General features: G+C 42.3%; 1 protein-coding gene across 4 annotated transcripts in view; it reads left to right on the forward strand.

Moving 5' to 3' along the window:
* Nucleotides 1–4,546: 4,546 nt before the first annotated feature.
* The window catches only part of zswim8 (zinc finger, SWIM-type containing 8), a 117,512-nt gene continuing 97,004 nt past the window's right edge, over nt 4,547–25,054 (forward strand). For all 4 annotated transcript variants that reach the window (XM_080741177.1, XM_080741179.1, XM_080741178.1 and 1 more), the window contains exons 1-4: nt 4,547–5,564; nt 7,002–7,247; nt 22,432–22,585; nt 24,239–24,333. In XM_080741177.1, coding sequence (XP_080597303.1) covers nt 7,070–7,247; nt 22,432–22,585; nt 24,239–24,333 — 427 coding nt within the window. In that variant the 5' untranslated portion in view covers nt 4,547–5,564; nt 7,002–7,069. The remainder of the gene's footprint in view (nt 5,565–7,001; nt 7,248–22,431; nt 22,586–24,238; nt 24,334–25,054) is intronic.

Here is a 25,054-nt window from a genome sequence, read left to right on the forward strand (position 1 = left end):
ATACTAGAGAAAAAAGACCCCCCAAAAAATCTTCTTCAAGTAGCATGTGAGGGGTCAAACTAGGTGTTTTTCGGGATTCTTAATCCATTGCAAGCATTTGTTTTGCACGAAAAACATTCCTTTCCGAGAAATGGACACAACAAAACTTTGAAAAGTGATGACTCATCACTAAACCATAGTTTGTGGGGTCCATTTCTTGCCCAAGGAATGTTTTTTGTGCAAAACAAATGCTTGGAATGGATTTAGAATCATGAAAACCCCCTAGATAGACCCCTGACATGCTACTTAAAGAAGATTTTTGGGGGATCTTTTTTTCCTAACCCTAACCCTATGGTAAGTGAATGAGAGAAAAGTGAATTTCAGAAAAGTGCTTGGGACCGTCAATTTTTGAATTCAGCACACAAAAATACCCCTAGGTGCAAATTTTCACGCTTTCTGCCGGAAGTGAACACCTTTTTCACATATTTCTCCCACTATTATATTCTGTGAAAGATTAGAGCCAGTGCAAACTTATACAGAACATGTGGTAGAGTAAATAAAAGGACATTTAAGGACTAGAGACAAAACTTATTTTTGAAAATTGATACATTACTCCAGGGGCCACAACGAAGATCCATGTGGGGTGCATTTGGCCCGCGGGCCGCCAGTTGAATACCCATGGTGTAGAGCAGTGGTTCTCAACCTCTTCAGGCCGCGACCCCCAACATAATCATATTTTAACTGGGGACCCCCCCCCCCCCCCCCTGACGAGCACTAAGAGTTGAGTTTATATAACATGGTTCTATTGTGAAAATAGCAGATCTACATGCTCACAACACCTCGCAACGCGAGGTATTGTGAGCAACTGAGCATGTAGATCTGCTATTTTCACAATTTCTGCCTCTAATAACAATTTGGCCAATGTTTAATTTGTCATTTTAGAGGTATTACAAAGTCCTTACTGTAAATTGTTTCTTTGGACATGTACATACACCATACACTCTATAGACTTAAACTTTGTGTTGGTTTGTTTACTGGTGAGAGAAAAAAAAACAATGTTGCACATTAAGTTAATCATCTTGGCGACCCCCCCAAAATAATTGGGGTCCGGACCCACAGGTTGAGAACCACTGGTGTAGAGCCACCTTGGACTGTGTGGGCTCCGTCTCAGTCTGCCTCCAGTACACACTCCAAAACATGTGTGGAACTCAGGATGTGACACCATTCTTTCACAGGGAAGTACATTTTTGTGTGTATTGTTCTAAGAGGCTGGGTGGACCTGAACCAGGCCACAGAAATGCAACACGGCCACATCTAATAATGAGAGCTGCACCAATCTTGCTTTCAATACAGTGCTTCTAAAACATTTCCAGGTCCAGGACCCCCAAATTGATCTGTATCTGGCCACAGACCGGACCCCCATCTGAAAAAGATAGTATGCCCCGAAAGAGATTAGTGTTGTTAACATCATTTTTCAAAATGATGTAATTTGTCCAAGAAAAGACAGGCTTAGGGTTATTTTTGAATGGTGGCTGAACTAATTGTGATGTTTTATTAACCAATTCTACCAGGGGCCCCCTGGCTGGGACCACCTCAAAAACCCCAACCCCACTTTGAGAACCACTGTTTCAAAAGCACTTCAGGATCACAATAAAGCTTGAATGTCACATCACATGTTTACAGCTGTGTGACTTCTTGTTTTAATGCAGCACCCCTTTCTTCTTTTTTTACTAGGTCTATATGGCATTCTTCCACCACAGAATCAAATGCTTTATGGTCATGATTCACCAGGAGCCTGGATGGCTTGGTTCTAGGCTTAAAATAATTGATATAAATATTTTTGGAATTCTCTATGGGAAGAAATTACGGGGTTTGGATTTATGGAACCAGAAAATGGCCCCCACTGCTATGCCCTATAGCAGAGGTGTTCAAATAACGTTATTGTGCCACTTGTTGTTGTATATAGTAAAAATTGAGCTATTACAGTCTAATTAATCTATAATAAGAGAAGCAATGATTCATACACAGTTCATTTGTTTGGCCCATCTATAGCGTAATCTATGTATTCACTTACAATCAAATAGAATAAAACATTTTAAAAAACACGTTAAACGCAGTCTGGAACCTGTTGTGTGGATCTCTAGTGGAACATGATATGATAACTTCTCGAGGGTTTTAGAGTAAGTGGCATCTTCAGAATTTTACTGGAGAGCAAAAACAAACTTTTCATCGACTGTAATCAAAAACAACGTCATATTTCCGTCATTTGAATTATTAAAGAGGACATTTGATCTACCTCAAACCCATCATTTCAGATATTTCCAGATTTGCAATTATATCAGAACTAACACGACTACATTTCCTAATAAACCTAGCACTCAGATGGATTCATTGTTTCTTGTAGAGTTAAGTTACGTTTTAAGTTGTGTATAAAATAGTTGTAAAGTCGGGGTGGCCTAAAGGCTGGAGCTCACTTGTTCCCCGGTTCGATTCCTTGGACCAGCAGGACAAATCTGGGTGGGGAAGTGAATGGTCACCACTCACCCCTCCCCCAACACCTTGCTCAAGTGCCCCTGAACCCCCAACAAAAGAAAAAAAGGACTCCATAGAAACAAGCCCAAATTGCCAAACGCTTTTTGATCCTTTTAGTTGACCTTGTACCAGTGAACTGTACTGTCATGAAACTGTACCTTTTCCATACTTCTAATAAAGTCTTCAATCAATCAATCAATCAATCAATCAATTAATCAATCAGTGGAGCTGCTCAGTAGTATAAGACTGTGGTTGTACTGGGCAGCTCCCAGGTTTTAATGTGTGTGTCTGTGTGCAGGGCAAGACATTTACAGATTGGGCACATGTGCTATATCTTTGCCTTTTATTTATGTTATTTTTTACAAGGTAAATAAAGCCTATAAGTTAGCTTATATGCATTTGGCCCCCATTCATGCAAATGCGTAAATATCAAATAAAAAAATAAAAACTGGTGCCCAGAGTTCTCAGGTGCACTCTTCCAGTTCCAGTCTAATTTTATTTACTCGTTCTTTACTAATTTTGTTTTATTGTATGCCGATGTCATTTTATAATGTGTTTCCTTTGCTTGATGTTCTGAGTAAAGCACAATTGAATTGCGTTGTTGCTGAAATGTGCTACACAAATAAACTTGCCTAATAGCCTTGCCCAGCTACTCTGGCTTTCATTAGATGATTAGACAGTAGGCCTACACCAGTGGTTCACAAACTGTTTTAGCTCGAGACCGAAAAGAGAAATTAGACGTTTGTCCAGGCCAGGACCCAAACTAGTGAAAACAGCAGATCTACACATTGTGAGCTTGTAGATCAGCTATTTCCACAATAGGCCTACTTCTTACATTTGTTTTCTAATTTATGGAATTTCATCAATATTCATTAAATTCTTATAGGCTTTTTGGTTATTTATTTTATTTATTTTTTGTGTTTTGAAATAATAATAATTAAAAGCAAATGTAGATCGGCTATTTCCACTATCTTACATTTGTTTTCTAATTTATGGAATTTCATTTTCAATATTCATTACATTCTTGGCTTTTTGGTTATTTTATTTTTTTTGTGTTTTGAAATAATAATAATTAAAAGCAAATGTAGATCGGCTATTTCCACTATCTTACATTTGTTTTCTAATTTATGGAATTTAGTTTTCAATATTCATCGAAAGTCTTAGCTTTTTGGGGAATATTTTTTGAAAATGGTTTGATATAATGATATTAAAAAATATAGGAAACATGCAGAAAATGAAGGGCCCCACAAAAATGTTTGTGCGACCCTCAAAATGGGTCCCCACCCACTGTTTGGGGAAACAGGGTGTCCCTTCCATTCCTGTCACCATGTCACTGTCACCAAGCTGCCATCAGCTGCCGTGGACGCCAGGCGGAAGTAGCAATCAGCTGACAGGTAAGAGCCTCGAGGAGGAGGCGACATCATCATCATCCTCAAGTGGTTCCTAAACGTTTTAACGTTTTCGAGACCCAAAAGAGAAATTAGACATTTGCCCAGGACCCAAACTAGTAAAAACAGCAGCTCACAACGTGTCGCCTCTCGCCGCGTTGTGAGCTTGTAGACGGGCTATTTTCACTACTTAATTTAATATTTTATTTATGGAATTTCTTGGATGTTTTTAACATTTATAACAAATAAGAAATACATGTAAAAAAGATTTATATATTTTAAAAGATTTTCCATCATTTGAAATATATATTTTATTTTTTTGTAGGAAAATAAAATGGTATTTTTTTTACTCGAGTCCGTGACCCACAAATGGGTCCCAACCCACTGCTTGGGAAACTGATCCATTCTGTCACCATGTCACTGTCACCAAGCTGCCATCAGCTGCACGCTGACGCCAGGCGGAAGTAGCAATCAGCTGACAGTCAGAGGAGGAGGAGGCGACATCATCATCATCCTCATCATCCTCCTCCTCAAGCCCCAGTGAGAGAGGAAGAGGAGGAGAGCCATCTTCACCCCGACAGGAGCCGGCAGAGAGGAAGAGGAGAGGAGGAGGAGGTGGTGTGTGGGGGACCTTGAGGGAGAAAGGACCCTGATGAAGATATAGGAGGAAATAAAATAGCAATTTTATTTTGTTTTGTTTTTTAAAGGACCACCGGTGTCACAGTATAGTCAGGAAGGGAAGAAGAAGGGGGTCTTCACTTCACTCACACACACAGAGGGAACCCCAGCGGGGGGGCTTCTTAGCTGTGCTCTGAGAGGAGGAAGAGGAAGGAAAAGAACAGGGGCTTCTTTGAAACATACAAAGGAAAAAAGGGGAAAAAATAAAGACATTTGAAACAGAAACATATATATTTTTTTGGAACTTCTTTGGGGAACCAACATCAGAAGACCTAAGAGAGAAGGGGAAGCCCGTTTTTTGTGTTCCTCCGATAACAAAATAAAGCCGAGAAGAAGCCGAGAAGAGGAGGAAGAGAATGTAGCTTCTGGGAGAAGAAGTTCCTTCAATGTAAACAAACAGCTATAAGCACCCGACTAGCGTTAGCCTGCTGGGGGCTAACAGCTAGCCGTTAGCTGCTAACTGCTAGACAGGCTAGCACCTCCTCCTGGGCTCCACGGGAAGAATAAAGATACTAAAAAGGAGAAGCGGAGCGCTGCTCCTCCGGGCTGCTCCCCGGCTCCAGGCGCCCCGTCCCCGCTCCGTGTCACCGTCCCCGGCGGCTGTCAACTCCTCCATGTTCGGCGTCGCCGCCGCCGCCGCCGGCCGGGCTCCTCGGGCTGCTGCTAAGCTCGCCGTCAGCTAGCAGCGTTAGCTTCAGTTAGCATCCTGCTGCTTCTCCTTCAACAGCAACACACAGCCAGCTTAACGGTGCTTACTTAGCCGTGTTAGCATGCTAAGCTAACGCTAAGCCCTGCTGAAGCCTAGCTGAGAAGAAGAAGGGGAAAAGGACTGGACTGGCTGGGCTGGCTGGCTTAAACCCGAGAGAGAGCCCGAACAAAGGGAGATATTAATTAAAAGGAGACAGTTGTCCCGTTCGAATGTGAACTTTATCATGGCCTCCGTGGGAAGAAGGATGTATAATTGACTCTGGCGGATCGAGGTCATTGGTAATAAACCATTTTTTGTTGTATTATGTAAAGAAAGAAATGTCCAACAACTGTGTGGAGGCTAGGGGTGTTTGGCCAGCTGATTTGAACCGACAAGAAAGGAAAAACAAGCGTCTTATCATATGTTCAAATATGAATCCAATTAACGGGGTTATTACTCTATTATAAGCCAGCTGTGAGTGAGGAAGTGTCGTCGTGCTGTGGTTGACAGTGTGTGAATTGTAGAGGTTTTCCGTTGTTTTTCTTTTTGCATTCGTTTTACAACCGGTAGACATTTGTTGACATTCGACTCGACTCCACTGTCCTTAACTTTAGTTGGGTGGGGGGTCGTTTTCTGGTCGCCTGTCGGCCCTAAAGCTAAACCAGTGGGGTCTTTTTGTTTGAATACTTTGTTAGAGGTTTGCATAGGAAAAAGGTACAGGAGGACAGTGCAGTTCACTAATACAAGGTCAACTAAAAGGATAAGGACCACAAGAAAGCTTTTGGGCTTGTTTCAACTGGGGTCCATTTTTTCCTCAATTCATACAAAAAGCAGTCTTTAAAGCAGTGGTTCTCAAACTTTTCAGGCCGACTCCCAAAAGAGAGATATTAGACGTTTGCCCTGGACCCAAACTAGTGAAAACAGATCTACTTGATAACATTTGTTTTCTAATTTATGGAATATTTATTAGTTTAATTACTTAGAATTTAATTTAATTCAGATAATCTTAGTTTTTTTGGTAATGTGTTTTGAAAATGTTTTGAAATAATAATAATACTTTAAAGACAAAATGTAGCTAACACAAAAATGGGACCTGTAAAAATGTGTCCGCGACCCACAAATGGGCCCCGACCCACTGTTTGAGAACCAGGGGTCTAAAGAACACCAGTAAAAGGGTCCACTACAGTAGGCTTCTTTTTAGTTCAACGCAAGAGAGAGAGAGAGAGAAGAGAAATGGTCTCGTAAATGTGATCCTTTAGTGCGGCCAAGGCCAGGCTGTAATGGATTCAGTTTCAGATAAGTATATCGCCCTAAATGGCAAGGCTCTTGCTTGCGAAAGATAAGAAGCAAGCAGCCCCCCCACTCTGAAACTTTGCAAAGTTTTCTTTTATAACCGCCGGGGAGGAACCCGAATAAAGTACAAGCAAAAAGGCGACACTTTTTTGTTGATGTTGCTACAAAAGTTATACGTTGTTTTCCTTTTCTGTGTCAAACAGGATACAGTGTATTTATTCTGTAGCAATAGTGGAGTTTAAAAGTATCTAGGAGTTCTCTCTTTTTGTTTTGGTTATATTTTGTGTGTGGCTGCCCCTCCCCCAGTTAGACCACTTGTATATTCTTGTCAGTTTCGGACAGTCTTAAATAGTACTTTTGAGGGAAAAGAGATACTGTGTTGTGTGTGTGGGGCCTCCTTGTTGATCATCCCTCCCTCCCCCCTACACCTTTTTTTGTTGTAGACTCCACTGTTTAATTAAAAGGGGAGAAAGGAAGAAAAGAAAAGGAAGAGTGAGTGTCTGCGGATGCCATGGAGCTGATGTTCGCAGAGTGGGAGGATGGCGAGAGGTTCTCCTTCGAGGATTCGGACCGGTTCGAGGAAGACTCCCTGTGCAGCTTCATCTCTGAGGCGGAGAGCCTGTGTCAGAACTGGAGGGGCTGGAGGAAGCAGTCTGCCGGACCCAACTCCCCTACTGTCAAAATCAAAGGTATATGGCACACTCATAATGTGCATACACTCGCAACTGTGTTGCGTTGGTGATTTAATGCAATTTTAATGACGTCACGTGCAGGTCGCATAACACCTACGTTACATGAGTTAACAGGTCAGATAATGGACCATTGCTATGCACAGGGGTTGACACTAAGGTCTCAGAGGCACTTGCCCATCGGGCAAGTACAGGTCATGTTCTACTTGCCCGAAGGTAATGCCCACTTGCCCAAAAAGTAAATCGTCCATTATAAAATGATAGGTACGATCAATTTAACACTTATTTCTTTACTTTCTGGGGCTGTGCGATAAAATGTCATACCTCAATACCTCCAAATCCAAATACCAAATACTTTAGCTATGATTGAATATGTCTATGGTTTCACACTTGTTATTTTATATTTTTTAAATGTAGCAACAGTAAAAACAGCACATTATAGGTAAATAGTGCTCTTATTTTACATTCCACAGACAAGACACAGCGCACTGGCCACGTTCAGGTGTGTCCCCTCTCAAATGAGCACTTGCCCTGTCGGGCAACCTGAAAGCCAACTTCACCTGCCCTGACGTTTTATTTACCTGCCGGGGGCAGGTGGGCAAGCCTTAGTGTCAATGCCTGTATGCATACAGGCTCGTTCCTTTGTTAAATCCCCCTGGTGTGAGCGTTTGTAAACAACGTCGAGGTGTGAACTTGGGGGTTGTTTTGCATCGATGCATGTCCGTGTGCGTGAGAGTCGTGACACTGCTCAGAAAAGATAACGGGACGGCGTCCACAAGCGTGACCGGACCAATACAGCACTAGATTGGGATCAAGTTGCTTTGCAAGTTGCTGATCCGGTCTGGGTCTGTACCGGATACAGATGTTTGTGTGCGTGTATATAACCGGATACAGTAGGAGGGCTCTAGACCGGATCACTCTGGTTGATTCGCAATAGAAACCAGGCTTCCCACGGGTGCTGCAGAAAGCCTGGTGAAGCGAGGTTCATACAACGCTGACTGGGAAAATACTTGGTGCTTACTGTATGCATTTTAACTTGGACAGTGTACAAAATGGGACCCTCTTCGAACCTGTAAGGGTCCATTTGGTTCCATTTGTACACTTTCAGAGTTGTATACACTAAGGGTCCAATTGATTCCATTTGTACACTCTAAGGGTCTATTGGTTCCAATTGTGTACACTCAGAGTTAGAGGGCCTTGAGGGCAATATTTGGGTCCAGTTTGTGCACTGTATGTATCGTCAAGATCAAATCAAAGGCACATGCATGTCTTTTATATTGAACGATTAATGTTTTATTGGCCCTCTCCCTCAAAAGAAAAAAATGCATTTATCGTCACTGTCGGGCAGAAACCTCTACTCTCTTCGTAAAGTAAAGCCCTGCTTAATCATACAAGACTGTCGCACAGAACTAGTGAAAATGGCAGATCTACAAGCACACAACGAGGCGTTTTTAAAACGATAAATGCAAAACGAACGGCTTTGGACATACAAGGTTTCCACCCGACAACAATGACAGGTACTTGACCACACATTTGCATACATGACCATATTATTCGTACAAATCAGAGCACAGCTTGAGAGCTTCCTTCCATTGTGTTCCTTTGAGTTAATATCCAATCATTTCCTTCTATACCAGCAGTTATCAGCCCCTGGAGTAGTGCGTTTACCTTCAGAAACACGCCGTCCTCTCTGTGTTTTTTTTTTGTATTTTCACCGTTTGTTTTGGTAGACAGGGATGTGTTTGGGTGACCAGAAACAGTGAAAACAGCCATATAGGCCTATTCAGTGGCTGATTACTGCTGGTAATATAGCGGGAAATGATGTAGTACAAATGTATACATTGTTTGTCCATTCGGTTCTATTTGTACACTAAGACTCTTGAGTCAGGCTGAAACAACATTTGATTTATGATTTTCCTGTCTATGATACGACACGGCAACACACAGCTCTGTACAGAGAATAGGAGAATTTAACAAAAAATTAAAAATAAAGAGCATGTATTGTGATATAGAGGGTATGTACGTCCACTGGGACCCGCCCCCCTAATCTAGACTGAGTGGCAAAACATTGAGCAGCATGGAGCACTGAAGATTGGAAGTGCTAGTTGCAAATAATGCAGGAGGCAGCAGGATGTTATGCTGTTAAAAACGAGTGCTTCCAAACTCTGACACTTGGAAAAATAATCACCTGCACAGACTGTCTTGACAGAAAGTAGCTCATAACATGCCTATGGTGGATTTTTATGAAACAAAAACTTTGCAGATAGAAAGAGGATAATTCAAGCTTTCAGTACAGTCACAATGTTGGGGAGTTTAACTTTGTTTAATGCAATCAGATAGGACTTTTCTGTTTGGATGTATTGGCTGTCAATGGCAGAAAGTAGTTTTTTTTGCCACTCAGTAGGCGTTCCCACATAACATCCAGCTACAGTGATGTCACACTCATACCCTCTATAGTTAAAATAAGTGTCATGGAATCATCTTAGAAAGTACTGCTATGTCTTGGTGCTGTTTATGTTTTTGGAACCAGAATACCATAGCTCGATCAGACATTTAAAGGTACTGTAAGTAATATATTTTGGTCAAAATATGTGTAAAAGGGCTATATTCTGATTATAATCATTGCTGGGGTGTGTGTTCAGTAACAGGGGTCTCTCCAGCTCTTTAGAGAGATTATTTTCATATTTCATACAGTATACAGGATAGGTAAGTGAAATTGGAAGTGATAACACAAAAAAAGTGAGCAGACAAAATTGGACTGGAACTCTATAAAATTAGAGCTGATAAATTGGTACTGTCTCCTGATTGGATGATATTGACAAGTTAACACACCTGAACATTTCGTCGTTGTCGGGCAGAAACCTCGTATCTCAAGTTTCTAAATGTATGTTTTTTTGTAAAGTCATACGAGACCGTCGCACAAGACTAGTGAAAATAGCAGATCTACAAGCACACAATCAAATCTTTTTTTTTTATGATTAATAGAAAACGAACGGTTTTGGACATACAAGGTTTCCACCCGTCAACAGAGATTTTCTGTTTGAAGTGCTGGGAGACCCTGTTTCTGAACAAACACTCTATCTATAGCATCGACTACTATCACAATAAAGAGCTTTAACTTTAACAATCTTCTGTTTTAAACCAAAAATATTTTTGGAACTTTTAATTGAACTGAGAGACTGTACACATGGAACCAAATTGACCCATATGGCAACAGGGTGAGAGAGTGTAACGATGGAACCAAATTGACCCATAAGGGAACACACTGAGAGAGTGTACTCGTCAAACCAAATGAACCCATAAGGATACAGGGTGACACTGAAACCAACTTGCAGGTAAGCTAAAGCCAGCCAGCCATGAACCTGTTGGATCACATGAAACCTATAGCCTCCGTATTCAGGGGGCTAGCATTCTGCCAGAATAGCCGATCTGCAAGCTCCCAATTTGATATTTTCAGCAAAGGGGCTTCGTTGTGCAATGGTGGCACAGAAAGTGAAAATAAATAGCAGATCTACAAGCTCTCAATGCACCATGATGACGTGTTTAGAACTTGTGGAGATCAGCTGTTTGATACATTTTTGCATTGAGATACTTATTTGAAATCCTAGCTCAGCCCTACTGCTAAGAGTGTTCTGTTTTATTTTTCGTAACTACTTTGGCATGTTTCTGGTTTGGTTCTGAGGTGTTTAGTTTGGCTCGTAGAAAGTGTGAAAGCCTGGCATCCAACAACTATTCTGGCAGAGAGTGCAGACGCTTTTTCATTTTAAATTGCATTTATTTATTATGTGACGTATTATGGCAAACTCACTAAATAAACCCTGCTGTCTTTGTATCATGATATGATAAGGATATGGATAGCAACGAGAATATCAATGATATTCACCAAGTTCAGCAGAAATTAATCATTTATCTCGCCGTGTTGGAAAAGTAAGGCTGTAACCGAACGTTCGTAGGTTTTGAATGTAGGAGTCTCAGAAGTAATGTTGGAGAACCCCAGACGTATCAGTGATGTCAGTCATCTCCAAATTTGGGCACTGTTTCAGCATGCGGCTGTTGCCATGGCAGCATCGCATACGCAGTACAGGCGACGGTATCGGTCAGTCGTTTATTAGTAGGATAAGTCGATATAATATTACTGGTTAAAGGTGCTGTGATATTTCGTAATCCATGCAAAAAGTTTGAAATAATCGTGATATTTATTTGAATTCCTATCAACCCATCAGTCTTATGTGGTTGTTTTAAACTTAACGGCAACCAGACAGCGCTGTGCGATGTGTGGATAGCATTCAGTGCTGGTGAATGACACTGATTACCTCTTATGATTTATGCCTGATTGTATCGTTTGATTAATATGATTCCCATTGATTTACTGGCTGTCATTAGTCAATGTTTTGAGAGTTTAGTGGTACACTAGTGTAAGCTCTGCAGGGCATGGCAGTTTCACCCAGATCCAACATTGAGGAACCGAAATCGGTACAATCACATTTGGAACCGTTTGCAGAACAGGTTTATTACACTGTCAGAGCTGGTACGTTTTAATTTCAAGGACCACCATGACTCTTGATCTTGATCAGTGTTTTTACCTGAGGGAAACCCAACATGGTTTAACAGGAAACAAAAGGGCTAATTGAATCATTCCAGGAGGAGCCTTAAGCCAGGAAAAGGTCTTTTGGTGCGAGGTACTTGGTGAAATTCATTAAAATCCATTTTACGAGGCAAAAACAGCACAATTTATAGCCTCCGACATTTCTTTTAGGTTGGAAGGACAAAAAAAGACTATGGGGTTTAATTGACACTTAATTGGAACCTATTGGTATGGCACATGTGATCTCTATGACCCTCTACTGAAAGTACATAACCCGGATGCAATGTAGGCTTGTAGGCCCTGACATCCTACCCTATTCTGGCCCCCTGGTTTACAACTTCTAACGGTGCTGAGTCGGCTCATGCGACCTGGGCAGCGCTCGACACAGCGACTCACTCTCTACCGCTCGCTCGACGGTGTCTCACGTGGCTCAAGGTCGCCTGAGACAGCGCGCCTCCATCATCTCCAGCGCGCCTCCATCATCTCCAGCGCTCCTCCATCATCTCCACCGCTCCTTTACAATGCATCTTGTGAACCTATTGCAAAAACCGGAGAGCATTCCACTCCTCGCGGTCCCTGACACCCTGCTCTGTAGGCCTATGGGAGTCGATTGCAATTTCAATTCAAAGGAGCTTAATTGGCATGAGAGAACATACGTTTACGTTACCATAGCCTGTGTCAAAATATAATTAAAACAAAGTTGGGGCCAGGCATTGACACTAAGGCTTGCCCACCTGCCCCCGGCAGGTAAATAATTTCGGGCAGGTGAAGTTTGCTTTCAGGTTGCCCGACAGGGCAAGTGCTCATTTGAGAAGGGACGCAACCGTCTATAAAAACAACACCAGATATCTGTCTAAACGTCCATTTTCTGGTCTGTGGAATGTAACAAGTGTGAAACCACAGACATATTCAATCTTAGCTATGTAGTTATTTGGTATTTAAATTGTAGGTATAGTGTATGACATTTTCTTTATCGCACAGCCCCAGAAAGTAAAGAAATAAGTGTTAAATTGAATGGTAATTAAAATCTTACCAATCATTTTACAATGGACAATTGACTTTTCGGGCAAGTGGGCATGACCTTTGGGCAAGCAGAACATGACCTGTATTTGCCCGACGGGCAAGTGCCTCAGAGAGCTTAGTGTCAACCCTGTGGGGAACGTTTTATACAGTTGGAGGTGGTACATCATTGTGTAAACACAGGGTATAAAGCTTTTTGAAACAAATAGCAATCTTTTTGCAGTCGCTTTGGAACAAATTACAGCATTTCTTTTTCCTCAAAACAATTTAAATAGTATCCAAAAAAGCGTCAGTCCCAGAAGCCCTGCACTGTTAGCATGCAGGCCTGTGGCAGTAGAGAGCCTTGTGGGGGAGGAAGGAACCTTCAGGAGGAACCTAGACTTTATTATGAGCCAGACAGGGAGCTTTAGCCACTTGTCCAACCTTAGCTTCCCTACGCTTGGGGCAGGCATTGGACAGAAATATAAAGCTCACAGCTTGTAGATTGAACGTTTTCTTCAACAAGATTTATTGTAGAGGGTGGGGATAGGACGATAATCGTTATTATCGTGATAAAAAAAAAAAAACACTCACAATAATCGTACCGTGAAGATTTAATTTATGGTGAAATTGTCGTCCGTCATGCACTGGGATCAATTCACCTTTTATTTGCCAAGCTGCATATCTGGTATCACTTAAACCCTCTATATTGATGAAACGTAAATAACGTACTTGATATTGACTTATCTCTTTGCCAAAAAGTAGCCGATCTACAAGCTCACAGCGCGACACATTATGAGCTTGTAGATGGGATATTTTTGGGCAAACGTTCCGCCCAGAGTAATGGATGTTGGAATGGAATGGAGCTCGAGTGCCGCGCTGCGAGCTTGTATATCTGCTATTTTTCAATGGCTAAAGTATAAAATAATTAAGGCCCCTCCACCTTGGGCCCTAGTAACTCAGTCCCACTCCCCCCCCCCCCTTGTGACGCCCCTGGTGAGGGAAGGGAGTAGGTAGGTGGTGACGAGAGAGGCCCTGAGGGAGGAAACAGTGAAGGGAACAAGGGAGTTGAGTGAGTGAGCTAATCGACGCTGTCGGCCGGAAACCTTGTATGTCTGAAGATGTTGCTTTACAGGAAATTATGAAAAAACAAAAGAAACAACAACCTGTGCGCTAATGGAAGTAGATATTGTTTTAGACTAAAGCTCTTAGTTAATACTTTTCCATTGGTTCAATCGATATTTATAATAAAACCCACACAGACACGCGTAACCACTTTTACTTTCACTTGAAAATAAATACTAAAATAGCAGGTCTACAAAGTCACAACGTGTCGTGAGCTTGCAGATCCGTCTAATTTACCTACACGTTTTTGTGGCACTGTGTGACAACACGGGGCGTTCATTCATTTACTAAAACAAAGCGTGAACGTAAGAAATGTAAAGGTGGAGATATGAGCTATCTGCCTGACAACAGCCCAGCCAGTGAGTGAGTGAGGTTGTACCTTTTCACTGCCCATGCAGGGCGCAGTGTTGCCAGATTCTGAAAGAGAGAATAAGCAACCAGGTCCATGAAAACAAGCCCAAAGGACGTGACCAGGCTACGGCTATCTTCCATAAAACAATAAATACGTTTTGTTCTATATTTTGAAACAACATTTTAACACCGCAAATCTTGTCTGGGGTTGGGGGTCCCTGGCACAAAATATTTTCTGATTGATTGATTGATTGAAGAGTTTATTAGCAGTTTGCAATAGAAAAAAACTACAGTTTCATGACTGCACAAATCACTGGTACAAGGTCAACTAAAAGGAGATCCTAGTAAGCTTTACGGCTTATTTACACAGGAACCACTTTATGTATCTCATATAACATTGAAAGACAGACGGATAGAACATAGTACTTTACATGATAGGATAACATCAATTTCAAAAGCAGAAAAAGGATAACATCAATTACAAAAGCGGAGAAAAAAAGGGGGGGGTGGAAGCATGGGGGCTTAGTCTATTTACAAGTCTCGAGTAGCAGTTGCCTGAAGGTGACTTTTCATACCAATTTTGAAGGAGGCTAGGTATTTGCGCTGATTGGAGGTTTGCAGACAAATTCATCTTTATCTGGGGGTCCTTGATATGAAAAGATTTTGAGAACCACTGGTTTAAACAACGTTAGGAAACAGCCCAAATAAGCAACTACATTTTAGAAACGAGCCCCCCCCAAAAAAGTAAGTAATTTCACAGAAAAAATAAGCCCAAAGTGGCTTATAATAAGCCAACATGGTATGGCAACCCTGCAGGCTACAATGGAACAGCTGTTTGAGTGTGTGTGTGTCGTGCCCCCCCCCCTGTGCCTCGTCCTGATTGGTGGACGACTAGCAGTTAGTCACCGGGCAACTGCCAGTGACTGGCTGGCAACATGAACTCTGCAGCACCCTGTCTCTACCCACCCCCACCCAATATCTCTTATCTGTCTCTATCGCTCTCTCGCTCTCTCTCCCTCTCTCTCTCTCTCTCGCTCTCTGTCTCTGTCTCTCTCTCTCTCTCTCTCTCTCTCTCTCTCTCTCTCTCTCTCTGTCTCTCTCTCTCTGTCTCTCTTAGTGATGGGCAATCCCGTTCATTTCAGTGAATAAAGCATTTCGTTCACGTTCACGGTAATGATCCGTTCATAGCGTGATCGTCCCGTGAAAAACACTATCGCGGGTGCGTTTTTACTACGTCGCGAGTGTGAACGAAAGTGTGAACGACACATTTCAGGGGTTTTGAACGAATCGTTCACAAGTCTTGCTAATGATTCGATTCGTGATGAACGAATCACTCATGAACGACACATCACTAGTGTCTCTCAATTCACGTCAACGGAGCTTTATTGGCATGAGAAAACGTATGTTTACGTTACCAAGTGGGACTGAGTTACTAGGGCCCAAGGTGGAGGGGCCTGTCTTTAGCTACTGAAAAATAGCAGATATACAAGCTCACAGCTTGTAGATCTGCCATTTTTGAAAAGCTCTGAAAATGTGTGCAAATCTTTGAATACATGTACTTTTTAAGCGAACATTTGTACTCAAATTTTGCTACTGTGGGGAGGAACAAAATATTTTTAGATGGGGCTCCGTCCTCCGTGGCCAAATGAGTATCGTTTTGGGGGTCCTTCACATGAAAATGTTTGAACACCACTGACATAGAAACATAGGTTTTTCAAAAATAGCGGATCTACAAGCTCGAGCTTGTATATGTGCTATTTTTCAATAGTTAAAGCACCTCCTCACCCCCTCGTAACGCCTGATTTTACACTTCATTGCATACTGGAAATAGCAGATCTACAAGGTCACAACGTGATATTTTCAAAGCGCAACACCCGATTGCAACCAAAAAATGTCTATCACAGAAGAATATCTGTGATAGACATTTTTTTTTATCTGTATCTACCATCCACTTGAATGGAAAAATATCTGGAGAAAGATATTTTTTTATCTGTTATCTGGCCCAGTGGGAATGGGCCTTTCTTTAGTTTTTGTTGGTGAAAAAAGGTAGTCGACGGACATTTATCCAACATTTTCAACATGATTTAGTTCTCCCTGTGTATGTGCAGCTGTAACATACATTACCTGGCCAGTGGCAACCAGACAATACGTGAAAATATGGCCCTACTCCCCTTGAGAATGTAATATAAAAGCAAAGCCCTTGTAAGTTAATGTTCTCTGCATATTATCTGGGCTCTGTCTCGTGCTCATGGCCCAGGACTGATGCCTTTTTTTCTTCTTTGCTGAAAGTAGGCTTGGGCCTAAAGGTCTTGACTAGTCTGGGAGGGATTGACTCGTCTAGTAATTGGTTTTCCAATGAGAGGCGAGCCGGCTGGTATAATATATATATATAATGTGATAGGCAGGTAGATTGATATTAGGTTTTGGTCTTCAGGCATAGGCTATGAGGACTCACGGGCACAACTCTGTCAAACCGTCATGTGTGAAAAGATTTGACAAATGTTTCATATGGACACATAAAAAAAAATAAAAAAAATGAAAAGAAATACATCTAAGAAATCCCATAAAAATATATAATTAAAGGGATATTTCACTTAAAAAAAAATATATATATATATATCATCTAATCAGGTTTTATGAACACCCTGAACAGTTTTTAGTTTGCTTGATTCAATATTTAGATATTTGATGTTATCAGTACTCCTCCTCCAGGGCTTCTCCCCATACACATCCATTGTAATGGGTGTTTTTAAGGAATCTATCATGGTTAAAATGGAGTTTGAAGTTACAATGGGTGCGTATGGGGAGAGGCCCTGGGCCTGGAGGGCCTGATAACATTTACATCAAATATCTAAATATTGAGTCAAGCAAATTAAAAAACTGTTCAGGGTGTTCATAAAAGCCTGATTAAACGATAAAATGACCAAAAGTTTTTTTTCTTTTTTCACTTTAAAACGTAGTGAAAATAGCTGATCTACAAGCTTGTAGATCTGTTGTTTTCACTAGTTTTGGTCCTGGGCAAACGTCTTATTTCTCTTTTGGGTCACGGGCTTAAAAGTTTGGAAACCACTGCGCTATAGCCTGACTGAGTTCCTAAGCATCAAACTTTTCAAACAAAAATAATGTGTGTGTGAGGGCGCTCACACGCGTGTGTCCATATGGCTTTACCAGGGTTCTCACAGTCGTACGGGTGATGATGACTGCTTCAAGTTCCTCCATATACGGTCGAAGGCTTTCCTCCTCCATATATGGTGGACATGTGGAGGCAGAAGTAGTGTGCTAAGGAACGGCGCTGGAAAGTGAGAACCTTCACATTTATTTTTTTCTTATCACTCTGAGACGCTCCACTGTGCTCTGAAATCAGCTCACAGCTCAGTCATAGAGTGTAGCTCAGAGGTTCTCAAACATTACCTCGCTCGGGTCACCCCTGAGGCCAGTCAATCTGAGGTTTGACCCAAAAGAAATTGCACTAGTAATGGTTCAAGGTTTTTTATGATCCTTAGGGTCATCCAAAAAACATGTTAAAAGTTTCCCATTATATTCTTATTCGATCAAGGCAAATTCAGGAGGATTAAGTTTGGGTCCCTTTAACTTACTATACAGAAAAAAAAATACCCCTTCTTTAAGTAGCATGTGAGGGGTCTAACTAGGGGTATTTCATGATCCCGAACCCATCGAAAGCATTTATTTTGCACGAAAAACATTCCTCGGGCTGCAAATTGACCCCACAAAAGTGTGAAAATGTCACTTCAACCCCAGCATCCCTTTTCTGGGGGCGGACGTTCATCCAAAATCTACAAGCTCACGTGATGCGTTGTGAGCCCGTAGATCTGCTATTTTGGATGATGAGACTAGGTGTGTAGTCTTTGTACTGTAGGCTTGCACCAAGTAGTAACAGGGTTCTCATGGTTCCTGGAAATATTTGGAATTAGAAAAATATTTTCCAGTACTGGATAAGTTTTGGAATTGATCAAGGGTCCTGGAAGGTCCTGGAAAAAATAGCTATGCATTGTCTTTGGTTATTGATTCTGTTAATACCTCTGAAATGACAAATTCTAAATTGGCCAAATTGTCAAATATTAGAGGCAGAAACTGTGAGGCGTTGTGAGCATGTAGATCTGCTATTTTCACAATAGAAACGTGTTATACAAAATTCCTCTACTAGTGCTCGTCAGGGTGCCGCGGGTCCCCAGTTAAAATATGATTATTTCGGGGGCCACTACACAGCCTGAAAAGGTTGAGAACCACTGCCATACACTACCTGTCTTTGGGCATTGCGCATAGGAGTAAGCGACTTTTTATTGAGCTGAATTATTGTTATATAGTCCTGGAAATTGGGTTAAATGTTCTGGAAAAGTTTTGGAAATTAATTGGTAAAAATGTGTGGGAACCCTCAACCCTGTAGTAAGATCGCACCGAGTGGTACAGTACAGTGCAACTTAGGTCCGTTTTACCAAGTATAACTGGTTAAACTGAAGTGACATTGATAAATTCCAAAAGCTATTATTGAAGTATTCTGAGGCACCCCTGGACTTGAGTCACAGCACCCTAGCGCACCACAGCACCCACTTAAAGAAACCCTGCTGTAGCTTTCTCTGCCCTTTTACCCTTTTTTGAGGCTACTGTGCCCTATAACAGTGGTTCTCAACCTTTACAGGCCGCGACCCCCAAAATAATCTTATTTATAGGGGGACCCCCACCCCAGAGTTGATGAATAACAAAATATACACGGTTCTATTGTGAATAGGGGTGTAACGATACATTTTAATAGCGATTCGATACATATCACGATACCTGGTTGCCGATACGATACATGGACGATATTGGTTCATTCATGGCGATACGATACAATTCGATTCAATGATTTTAAATCAATATATATATATTGTATCCACAAGTTTCCAACATCCCATCGTGCATTGCGCAGAAATTGGACGGAGCTTCCGGCGCCGCAGCCGAGTGTGATCTACAAGCTCACAACGGCTGCATCTGCGACGCGACGTGAGCTTGTATGTCTGCTGTTAACCGGAAGTGTGGTGCAGTGTGGTGCAAAACATTCTCCAGTAAATTCCCGCGGAAAGAGGTGGATATATATACTGTATATTGCTGATCTACATGACAAATTAACCATTGCCATGTAAATTGCAGAAATTGTGACAATAGGCGATCTACATCGCGAGGCGATAGATCGGCTATTTTCACAATTTCTGCCTCAAATATTTGACAATTTGGCCAATGTTTAATTTGTCATTTTAGAGGTACAGTATTAAAAAGTCCTTAAATTCACTTTAGAAATGTGCATATACCCTCTATACACTTTGTTGGTTTGTTTACTGTTGAGTGAGAAAACAATGTTGCACATTAAGTTAATCATCCGGGGACCCCTCAAGATAATTTGGGGACCGCCCTGGGCGTACCGACCCACAGGTTGAGAACCACTGCCCTATAATCTCATGCACAATACGGCTTCCCCCTCTCGTTTGAACTTTGACCTGTTGCTGATTCACCGTTGACGGCCTCCTCTCCTGCCACCATGTTAGCCCCACCGCTGTCGTGTTTCTGTATTTCTGAACATTGATCGCTGTGAAACTGAGTTAATGTTGGCCTTGAGGTTATTATATAATCGTGTAATAAAATGACACATTGAATTTGTCTCCTTTTCATTGAGCTAGCTGAGGCTGCATGCATTCTCAGGCTGCGTTCACCACCTTAGGCTCGATTCATACCGTTATAAGGAGCCTAACAAATTTCGGTTCGGCACTGTCCAAACCCAAATATGGGTCGTCGTCCCCGGTTCGGGGGGGCGTCAACCGACTAAACTCGGCTCCACGGTGCTGCCAAAATGTTGTGACCTCCCGACTTAATTTCGGTACTAAGCGGTGTCTTCTCATTCATTCAGCCCGGCTTCAAGTTCATTTCCTCGGCTATGAAGCCAAGGAAGCAGCGGTAATTTGGGAGGGAGACACGCCGAGCTTCCAAATGCTTGTGGCCGTGATTAGAGCGTCGCATAGCGGATACATGTCAGCTGGTTGGTTCTCACTCACTCTGGCTGGAGAGTGGAGGCGCGCGCGCGTGTGACACACACACACACACACACACACACACACACACACACACAGCTCGCTAGTCGCTGACCGTTTTCAAGAGGAAAGAAGAGCTTAAAGAGAAAAGAAAAGCATAGACACAACTTTGCTAATGTTCCGTGTTGTCCACGACGAGTTGTGACTGCGTGGTGATATGCATGCAGCAAGAGAGGCGGCCGTGGCACGTCTATAATGTGAGCTTGTAGATTAAATATTTTCGACAGAGTTCGAGTGTTTGTGAGAGTGAGTGAGAGAGAGAAGAGACCTATGGAAGAGACCCCGTGTCCCCGTCACTGGCGCTGCTGCCTGCTGATGCTACTCAATGGACTTCCAGTCATTCAGCTTGCAGCGCGAGGGTCAGTCAGTCAGATATGTATTCGCCCTGCAACGCTCATGTATCGGCCACTAACGTTGTCATGCCATGGACCTCCAATATTTACAAGCGACGTCGGCACTAGCCGTTAATAAAGTATGGATGAACTCCCCCCGAACCTAAATAATTTCGGGTCGTGGAGCACTCCCGAACCGAAATTAGTTAGGCTCCTTATAACGGTATGCAACGACCCTAAGTCTGTTGATGACGATTGTTGTAGTTGTTGTTGTTGTTGTTGTAGTGTTTGACTCACATGCTTGTGGTATTGCACCAGCAGGCATCCGTGGACTCTTGACAGTTGTCAGAGGTCTCTTTGTTTCACAATTAATTTCACAAACCGTTCAGTGTTACATGATAACGAGGAATGACATGACAAAGTCTGAGAACCACTGATATAGCAACATACTTTTTTTCTTTTCCAGAACACTATTAGGATTTAGAAGACATTTGTAGAATCCGCCTATATCAGTGGTTAAGGACCCCCAAAATGATATGGATTTGGCCACGGTCCCCCATTTCAAAATATTTTGCTCCAGGGACCCCAGAAGCAAATGGTTGCGTTAAAAATGTTCACTCGTAACTGGGTCTTGCCTTAATCTAGATACAGAATAGATACACGCTGCTCTCAAATGCCGCCTTGACAACTTTTTGTTCGATAAGTGTCTAGTTTACCATGCACTTGTGGTTTGTTTGTACTTAATATTTGTTTTTGTCCGGACCACAAATGTACAGAATGTTATTTAGATAGTGTGTCGTTTAGACTGATACTAGGTTCATTGTTTACCTGCTATCCTATAGATTCTTTGAGGCCCTACATTGTTCTCTCTGCACTCTACTTAATTACCTTGTTGTTTATTGACTAGAGTTCATGTTTACTCTGCTTACTTTGCACACACACTTGTAAATCGCTCTGGATTAGTTTCTGCTAAATGCCTAAATTGGAATGGGACTTTGTCTCTCTGTCTCTCTCTCTCACACACACACACACACACACACACACACACACACACACACACACACACACACACACACACACACACACACACACACACACACACACACACACATGCACGCACGCACGTGCGCACACACACACGCACACCCATCCACACAAGGGGTGGCCAAAGAAATGTCACTCACTTTTTTTTTTAATGCCACAATTTTTTTAATCGATTTGTTGTTGTAATGTTGTGCCACTTCTACTTTGGGTGAAATGTCATAAAGACTATAATAATAATGGATTGCATTTTTATAGCGCTTTTCTAAGCAAGTTGCGAACTCAAAGCGCTTTACAATGGTCCATTCATTCATACATTGGGACTCAAGACTGACTGACTTTATCTAGCTTTATTGAAGTATATGATTCAACTTTTAATGGGTTATATTGTTTAGAATTGTTTTAAAATGTTCTAGTATAAAGTAAAGTGTAATTTGGGGAAATGGCAACAATCGTGATATTGAATCGCGTATTGCAATAAAATCAAGAATCGAATCGTCACCCTAGGTATCGAGATCGAATCGGGAGGTAAGTGAATCGTCACGCAACTAAAACACGCGCACACACACGCACACGCACACACACACACACACACACACACACACACACACACACTCTATTTTTATTTTTCAATAACACGACTGATCTCTTGTGTCCTGGTTGCTTTTCAGACGGTCAGGTGATTCCGCTGGTGGAGCTGTCAGCCAAGCAGGTGGCGTTCCACATCCCCTTTGAGGTGGTGGAGAAGGTCTACCCTCCGGTCCCTGAACAGCTGCAGCTGCGCATCGCCTACTGGAGCTTCCCCGAGAACGAGGAGGACATCAGGTAAACACGCACGCGCGCACACGCTGTTCCTATCTCTCACAAACCACACAAGCACTCAGAAGCTGTGAAACGGAACCAGAGAATCTGTGTGCCTTATGCCTACAACAGGGGTCTTCAACGTTTTTTTCAGGCCTTAGCCGAGAGAGAGATGAAGCAGGGACCCCCACTTCATAGAGTTGTTTGACACACCACTATCATCAATGTTGTAAATATTTTTTTGTTTATTTTATACACATTAGCGTCTCTATTAATTCATGCTAACTCATTTGCTGCCAGAGATTAATAGCAAGATAAATGCAAAAAATAAACCGTATCCATTAAACACTGAAAATTGTCAAATGAGAAAGTAAATCAAAATCTGTATCAGAAGATTAATTTCTATGCCCTTTACATCCGTGAACATGTACTTTGCCTCCCACCTGACTTGAAAACCCCTGTTTTCACCCTTCGTTTAGCGATTTTTGGGGAGAGGGGTAGCTGAAAGTTGACCACAGGCGCTTCCGCTGCTGATGAATATGAAGACGCGGGCTTGTGCTCACGGACAGGCCCTCGATACTTGCCAATGCATGCAATATATCAGCGGGGCAGTTATAATAATCATCCCATTTAATTAAATATCATCCCACGGGCCAATGACAATTCATTTGTGTGCCTGATTTGGCCCCCGGGCCTTGAGTTTGACATCTAGGGTATGGTCTAAAGGCAGCTCTTCACCGCGCAGATTCAGCCACGATCTACCGTTGGAAAGCGTCCGATATTTGCCGTCGATAGCTGTCGGAACCCATCGATGAAGAACTGAACATGTTCTGTCCTTTGCAAACTGTCTGTAGAGATGAGGGTGACTTTTAAATGCCAAGTTTGCCAATAATGCCAGCAGACCTCAACAGACTAGGATTTTGAAGCTGTTGGAAGTAGTATGTTTGGTGTGGAGACCAAAAATGTCAAGTCGTGTGAGGCGTTGTGAACTTGTATCCCTGCTATTTTTGGAGGTCCCACTGTAGGAACTCTGCGGACCCCTGTGATACAGCAACACTTAACTCATTTACTGCCTATGACTAGTTTGACGAGTTATATAAGTGTGTCCACTCTGCCTATGACTAGTATGACGAGTTTGTAAAAATAAAAAAATAAAATTCTTTTTTTTGAAAAATGTTTTTTTGAAAAATTATTTTTGGACCCCATCAAATCTAGTAAGCATGATTTCAATCGCGATTTTGCATGTTCAACCCCCATACAACCCCATCTTTCAAACAGGGCAAACATTTTTGATTACATAACATGTAAAACATAATGGCTATTATCTCAAGAATGCCTGAACGGATTTCCAATCGGATTTTTTTTTTGAAAGCTGTGAACAAACTGCACAAACATGGTGCATCATCTGTGCATGGGCGTGCATGATCCGTGCACTATAAATTACATTGAAGTCTATGGAGGCTTCTGGCGGGGAACCCTGATGGGAGCTGTTTCAAAATGGCAGTAAATGAGTTTTAATAACCTGCTTTTTGATTATTCCTTTTCCTTTTCTCTCTGTGGTGTGATGGTGTTCCTTTCTTGCTCCCCACAGTCAAACAACAGCTTACTCAGTTTAAAACACCCAGCTAGCGGGGACAACCTTTCACTCACGTCTCTGTTTATCGCTGCTGTCTGCAGGTTGTACTCCTGTCTGGCCAATGGGAGTCCAGATGAGTTCCAACGAGGGGAGCAGCTGTACCGCATCAGAGCTGTCAAGGACCCTCTGCAGATAGGTGGGTTCATTCATGATCATTATAACTCTGCAAATAGCTGGCTATGAAAAGCTCCACCGTCTGTCACGTCACGTCACACTTTTGGCCCTACTCTTATCTCCGGCACCGTTGCCCCCATGCCAAAGTTTGCTCCTTGGCTGGCAAAACAAAACCTCCAGCCCTGATTTCTCACATGGCCCCCCACCATGAGGCCGATTTTTGCGAAACATATTTTTGGACACTGCTCCTACAGATTTTGCCCAAAGATCACGCAAAGCGGTACACAGTATCTCTAAAGTCATGTCATCAACATGGATCTGTCCCATTTCCCATATTACCTCCCGATTGGCTACGATTGCCTTCGAAAGTTTGTGTATGCCTTTTCTGTAAACCCTAAAGTCTGTTGATTTCAGTGGACGTTTTCTGTAACCTTTTCTTTAAGTAACCCCAAAAGTCCATTGAGTTCAATGAACCTTTTCTGATCAGACAGGATTGGCCATGCTTCATTTGACATCACAATATCAGACGGAATTCATTTCCCAGCGGATTCCACAGCGCCACGAGGTCCCAACCATACAGTATGCATTGTAGTGGGAGCCCAGGCGGAGCTACAACAACACGGAAGCTAAGCCACTGTGTCGCTCACATACAGTACTAGTACAGAAATCTCCGCAACGAATCGGAGCACGCGCACAGCAGTGTGCACGTGTGCGATCGCCCTCGAAAAACGCGGTAAAAGCAC

This window comes from Nannobrachium achirus (assembly GCF_963921795.1).
Source record: "Nannobrachium achirus genome assembly, chromosome: 13".
NCBI lineage: Eukaryota > Metazoa > Chordata > Actinopteri > Myctophiformes > Myctophidae > Nannobrachium > Nannobrachium achirus.